This window comes from Prenolepis imparis, unplaced genomic scaffold (genome assembly GCF_030444845.1).
Source record: "Prenolepis imparis isolate NDT839.2.m4 unplaced genomic scaffold, iyPreImpa1.0 SCAF_386, whole genome shotgun sequence".
In the NCBI taxonomy this organism is placed as follows: domain Eukaryota; kingdom Metazoa; phylum Arthropoda; class Insecta; order Hymenoptera; family Formicidae; genus Prenolepis; species Prenolepis imparis.
The window spans coordinates 19965-27357 of NW_028141544.1; the positions used below are offsets into that span (position 1 = coordinate 19965).

The window sequence follows — 7393 nt, forward strand, 5'->3', positions numbered from 1 at the left end:
AATTTTTAGAAGGTAACTAATATATTTTTTTTGATGTTGTCAATATATATATATCTATATATATCAATCTATGTATGTGTGTGTGTGTGTGTGTGTGTGTGTGTGTGTGCGCGTGTGTGTGCGTGTGTGTGCGTGTGCGTGTGTGTGTGTGTGTGTATATATATAGATATATAGATTATCGTTAGTGTCCGACCTAATTCGGTTAAGCTTTCGATTACGGCCAGTTTCAACAAAAAATACGAGATTCGGCTAAAGTTTTGATTTAAGCAAAAAAAATTTTCGCGAAACATTCGGCTTATCATTGAATTAATTTTTAAAATGCAATCGCAAAAAATTTTTAAATATACCGAACGCAATCATAATATTAGAATTATAATATTAGAATTAATATTATTATCAGGTCGCGTAATTAATTATCTACGATCTTTCATAATTAATGGTTTATTTATTCTTTGTTGTACGTATTATTTCGTAAAAATTACACCTTAGGAGTGATACGAGTTTTTATTTCTTTACGTGAGTCATTTTATAAATGATCTATATATATAAGTAGATGATTTCACGTTAAATAACATTAAATGTCATTGTAAATCGAATAAAATAGAAAATGTTTTAATAAATGTTTTAATAAATGTATTCGGAACAAGAAAGAAGAAGGAGTCAAAGGTTTAAAAGTTTACGAGAAACGTTAATGACAGACAATGTTAAAACGTTAAGGAAAGAGAGTGAAGGAAGAGACGGTAAATTTTTTAAATAGTAATATATAAAACTATATATATTAACTATTCGGCCCGCGCTTCACGCGGCCTCAAATTATTATAGCGGTTCGCGCAAGAATCAAAGATTATCTATCAATATCTTTTTTATAACTTACGGATATTTTAATTTGCATGGCGTTTTATATAAACTTTTGGGCCCGCGCTTCGCACGGCCTCAAATTATTATAGCGGTTCGCGCGGGATTCAAAGATTATCTATCAATATCTTTTTTATAACTTACGGATATTTTAATTTGCGTGGCGTTTTATAAACTTTTCGGACCGCGCTTCGCGCGGCCTTAAAGTATTATAGTGGTTCACGGAGGACTTAAAATTTATCTGTCTAAATTTTTTTATGCACTTGCGGATATTTTAATTAGCGTTGCGTTTAATAAATTTTTAAGACCGCGCTTCGTATAGCCTCAAAGCCTTATAGCGGTTTGCGCGGGAGTCAAAGCCTATCTATATAAATTTTGTTTATGCACTTATGTATATTTTAATTCGCGTTGCGTTTTATAAATTTAAATATTTAAAATAAAAATTTTATTGACTTAATAATAATTTGTTATTATATTAATCGCCACACAATTTCACGTGTTTCAACTTTGAAAAATTACTTTGGTAAATATATACCTAATATATAGATTTGTAATAAATTTGCTTAAAATTTGTAAAATTTTAAAAAAAAATAAAGTTTTATTAGATTTTTATAAAATAAAAAAAAAATATTTATCAGATATACTATAGATAAATTAAATCATAGGAAAAGGCTGCTGTGCGCCTATAAAAAGAGGCTGCTGTGCGCCTGTAAAAAACGGCTGCTGTGCGCCTATAAAAAGAGGCTGCTGTGCGACTGTAAAAAAAGGCTGCTGTGCGCCTGTAAAAAAAGGCTGCTGTGCGCCTGTAAAAAACGGCTGCTGTGCGCCGATGCAGAGCTGCTGTGCGCCTGTAAAAACAGGCTGCTGTGCGCATGTAAAAAAAGGCTGCTGTGCGCCTGTAAAAAACGGCTGCTGTGCGCTTATATATAGAATTTATATAAAACAGAATAAGCATGAAAAAGAAAAGATTGATCAAAAAAATCGATTGATTGATTAATAAGTAGTTTAAGGTCAAACAGAAAGACAAAATAAAAAATTATTATAAAGTCGAGCAATATTATTGCTTTATAAAATAAAGTAATTACCTTCTTAAATATATATCAATTATAAGAAATAATATCATTATATATTTGAAAAAAAGTATAGTTATATATCAATTTGTATAATATACCTACGTATACAACGCAGAAAAGTATGCCTCAAAAGAGAAAAAGAGGAAATTTATATAAAGTGAGTCGCGAAAACAAGCGCTCACGACAAAGGCGAAAAATTGAGAGTTCGGAAGAAAGGTCTAAACGACTCGAATCTAATGCACAGAGATGTGCTCAACAGAGAGTCAATGAAAATGACGAAGCAACGTTTCAACGACTCGAAGCTGATGCCCAGAGACATGCTCAGCAGAGAGTCAATGAAAATGACGAAGCAAGGTTTCAACGACTCGAAGCTGATGCCCAGAGACATGCTCAGCAGAGAGTCAATGAAAATGACGAAGCAACGTTTCAACGACTCGAAGCTGATGCCCAGCGACATGCTCAGCATAGAGTCAATGAAAATGACGAAACAAGGTTTCAACGAGTCGAAGCTGATGCCCAGAGACATGCTCAGCAGAGAGTCAATGAAAATGACGAAGCAAGGTTTCAACGACTCGAAGCTGATGCCCAGAGACATGCTCAGCAGAGAGTCAATGAAAATGACGAAGCAAGGTTTCAACGACTCGAAGCTGATGCCCAGAGACAAGCTCAGAGAAGGCAAGAAACTAGACAATTAAATCATCACATTGCTTTAATTGCTAAGGATGATGAAATAAATGTGCCAGATCATACACTTGGCCAAATGAATATAGAATGCCAATTTTGTAAATCGTTAAACTTTGAATGTGAAAAATCAAAAGATGGAAAATTTACATATTGTTGTCAAAAGGGCAAGCTTAAATTAAAGCAAATAAATTGTCCTGATTTTCTTAAAGAAATACATGGGAAATAATTATGCATCAAAAAATTTCCTTAGTAATATTCGTTCATATAACAGCGCTTTAGCTATGGCTTCCATGGGTGCCCCGGGAAATAGAAATCCATTGGATGTTGTGAACAATGCTCCTTATTGCTTGAAAATTCATGGGCAATATCATCATTTGACCTCGACGGCAATGCGCCCAGCGGATGGGCAAGCTCCGCGCTTTGCACAACTTTACTTTTTAGATACAGAAGAAGCTATAAATCATAGAATGAATAACAAAGCTAATCAAGAGTGTGATCCAGAAATAATGAAAGATTTGTCATGTTTTATGGTTCAATGCAATGAATTTGCAAAAACTTTCAAGATGATGCGTCAAGTTGAAAAAGATCTGAATCCAATAGGCAATAAAACAATAAATTTAATGTTGTCATTTAGAAAAGATCCTCAACATGATCAAAGAAGATACAATGCTCCACAAGCTAATGAAATAGCTGTGGTCTTTCAGAATGTAGATGGTGAACCTCCATTTGAAAGAAACATTAGGATTTATAATAAAAATTCGAACGATGTTCAACAAATATCAATTTTGGACAAAAGATGTGACCCAATGTGTTATCCATTGTTATATCCATATGGTAACGATGGATGGCATTCAGAACTTAAATCATATAATCCTAAATATCCAGGATTTAAGATAAGTCAAATGGATGCTCACTTGCTGGCACCAAGAGTCGAATTTAGCCAATTTAAAAGGGCAGGAAAATTGAGATGTCAATTTATACTTGATGCATATATGAAAACTGAAGCCAATAGGCTTAATTATATTAAATTGAATCAACCTCAATTAAGAGCTGAACTTTATTCAGGATTAATGGATCACCTTGATAATTGAGCACAAAATGAAGGAATTACAGTTGGTATACCTGTAATATTACCATCTTCATTTATGGGCAGTCCAAGGAACATGCAAGAAAGATACCAAGATGCCATGTCTTTAGTCAGAAAGTTTGGTAAACCAGACATTTTTCTTACCATGACTTGCAATCCTCAATGTCCAGAAATTAAGGATAACCTTGATGGATGTCTAATAGAGTTTCGACCTGATTTAGTCGCTAAAACATTTAACTTGGATGTCAAAGAAGTTTTAAAGGATTTAATCCAAAATAAAATTTTTGGAAATATTATAGCTTATGCAGGCGTGATTGAGTTTCAAAAAAGAGGGCTTCCACATTTGCATTTACTTGCAATGTTAAGTGATGAAGATAAGCCCCGACTTCAAGAAGTCATTGACATGATGGTATGGGCTGAAATCCCTGACGAAGAAAGATATCCAGAACTTAATGCAAAAGTTTTGAAACACATGATTCACGGTCCATGTGGAGATCCCTCAATGAGATATTCTTGCACTGGGGAAGATGGAAAATGTTCAAAAGGTTTTCCAAAAGAATTTCGTGAAGAAACTAATGCTAATGTGAATGGCTATCCTATGTATCAACGTAGGAATATTGGGAAAAAATACATCGTCAGAGGCAAAGAAATTGACAATCGATGGGTGGTCCCATATTCACCATATTTAATAATGAAATATAATCGACATATATATTTGGAAATATGTTCATCAGTGAAGAGTGTAAAATATTTATACAAATATATTCATAAAGGATTTGACTGTGCTGCAATTGAACTGCAGACATTTTTCTTAGGCACGAGATGGCACAAGATTCATTAGAATAGATGAAGTTAACTCATTCCTGGATGCAAGATACGTTAGTGCTCCAGAAGCAATGTGGAGACTGAACGGATATGATCTGTTCATGAAGTCTCACACAGTAATAAGACTGGCAGTTCATTTGCCTAATCGCCAAATGGTTTATTTTCGAGCGGGAAATGAAGAGCAAGCTGCTCAAAGAGAGCTCAATCGAGATACTACGCTGACTGCATGGTTAAAATTAAATCAATCTGATGAAAATGCAGTGCAGTTTCTTTACACAGATATTCCTTATCATTATGTCTACGATAAAAAAGAAACTAAGTGGAAGCCACGCAAAAAAGGTGGTGAAAAAATAATTTCAAGACTCTATACAGTAAGCATAAAAGATATTGAGAGATTTTATCTCCGTCTTCTTCTACTACATGTGACTGGAGCTAAATGTTTTGATGATTTGAGAACTGTAAATGGAGTTCTTTATAATACATTTAAGGATGCAGCAATTGCAAAAAACTTGGTAGAAACTGATAATCTTTGGGAAAAAACGCTGGAAGAAGCAACAGAATCGAATATGCCTGCACAACTTCGAGAATTATTTGCTTACATTTGCATCTTTGGAACTCCAACAGATGTACCAACTATTTGGAATAAATACAAAGATTTTATGATTGAGGACTTTGTACATAACAATGTTGTAAATCCTGAAAATATGGCTTTAAACCATATACAAGGAATTCTGATAAATAATGGAAGTAGCTGTGAGAACTTCCAATTGCCAAATCCAACTCCAGTAAATATTTACGTAACAGAGTATAATGTGGATGAAGAAAGAATACGTGGTGATTATTTATTATCGACACTAAATGCTGAGCAAAAGCACGTGTACGAAATAGTCATGCGAGCAATTGAAAATGAAAATGAGCCTCAGAGGTTATTTTTTATTGACGGGTTTGCAGGAAGTGGTAAAACCTACCTATTTAACACATTTTTAAGTGTTATTCGAGGAAGAAACGAAATAATTCTTCCATGTGCTTCAACTGGAATTGCAGCCACACTTCTGAAAGGAGGAAGAACTTATCACTCTCTGTTTAAGCTTTCAATCCCACTTGATGATGGAGCTAAATCAAATATTAGAGGAAATTCTCAAGCTGCACGAGAATTGATCAATGCCAAATTAATCATATGGGATGAGGTAAGCATGACTGTTGGACATGCTTTAACAGCAGTTGATAAACTTTTAAAGGATTTGATGAAGAATCCTCGACCATTTGGAGGAAAAGTAATTTTATTTGCAGGAGATTTCAGACAAAATCTCCCAGTAGTGCCTCATGCACAAAAAGCAGCTATAATTGAATCGACTGTAAAATACAACCCTATATGGAGGAACGTAACTCAGGTTAAATTACAGCAAAATATGAGAACTGCGGAAGAAAAAGAATTTGCAAATTGGCTAATGCAACTCGGAGATGGTAAATTATCAAATACGGATGGACTACATCTCGATACAATTGAAATCCCCAAAGATTTTATATCAAAAGAATTTCTTATTAATGAGATTTTTGGTGATAGAATCACAATGGAACGGATTAGAGAAAATTCAGAACGAGCGATACTTTGTCCTAAAAATGAGGATACTTTCAAAATTAATGACGCAATCCTTTGTCAAATGGAAGGAGAGGAAAAGGAATATCTCTCAATTGACTTTATTGTAAGTGATGATCCACAGGAGCAATTAAATTTTCCAACTGAGTTTTTAAACTCTCTGACACCTTCTGGAATGCCAGTTCATCGACTTAAAATAAAAGTCAGTGCTATAATAATCCTATTAAGAAATTTAAATACTAAGAAAGGACTTTGTAATGGAACAAGATTTATTGTAACTAATTTGAAAAATAATCTAATTTATGCGGAGGTTCTAACTGGTCCTGCTCGAGGACAGATTGTCATCATTCCAAGGATAGATTTAATTACAAGTGATTTGGAATTGCCATTTAAATTTAAACGAAGACAGTTTCCTATTCGAGTGTCATTTGCTATAACAATAAATAAATCACAAGGACAGAGTTTAGAAAAAATTGGGATTTATTTGCCACATCCTGTATTTGCTCATGGTCAACTTTATGTTGCATTTTCTAGAGCAACCAAAAGGGAAAGTGTAAAAATTAAGACTGATGAATTTAGCAATCAAGGACATCTAATTGAAGGAAGTGAAAAATGTTTTACAAAAAATGTAATATACAGAGAAATTTTGTAAATTGAAGAATTATGAAATTGTATGAGAACTAATAATAGCGGGTTAGCGGTGGGTACATTAGACGTAATTAAAAAATATTTGAGTAAGTAAAATAAGAAAATGGTATATATAAAAATTAAATAATGAAAAAAATTAAAATTTGTATGTATAGATTTACCAATCTAATGTTTCAGATTTAAAAAATTAAATTGTGTGGAAATTAAAATAACAAAAAAAAATTAATAAGCAAACAAAATTTTAAATATAAATGTTAAAGTTTATGCAAAAGAGACGCGAAATAAAATATCAGGGAGTGAAAAAAAAAAAATAGTAGTCATCTTCGAAAAATTTGCAAAATTTGATATAAATTTCGTAAAAATCGGTCCAAAAATATGAAAGCAGTTCGCGGTGATACAGACAGAACAATTAATCTTTTGTGTTAAATCAGATTATATAATAGCTTTGAGGACCGCGCGAAGCGCGGTCCGAAACGCTAGTGTTATATATTACAAATGTTACATCTATGAGTGGGAAATAACAACTAACGTGTACGTTACATGTAATATGCATGTTATAACGTGTTACATAGCAGTTATATATTTGTATTATTTAAAATAGGATATTTTTGTATATATGTATGT

General features: G+C 33.1%; 1 protein-coding gene across 1 annotated transcript; it reads left to right on the forward strand.

Moving 5' to 3' along the window:
* Nucleotides 1-2893: 2893 nt before the first annotated feature.
* On the forward strand, nt 2894-4340 carry LOC145948430 (uncharacterized; the record flags this gene model as incomplete). The annotated part of the gene is made up of 3 exons (XM_083058123.1): nt 2894-3018; nt 3247-3581; nt 3726-4340. Coding segments are annotated over exons 1-3 (1075 nt in total), but the record flags the coding sequence as incomplete, so codon positions are not given.
* Nucleotides 4341-7393: the final 3053 nt, after the last annotated feature.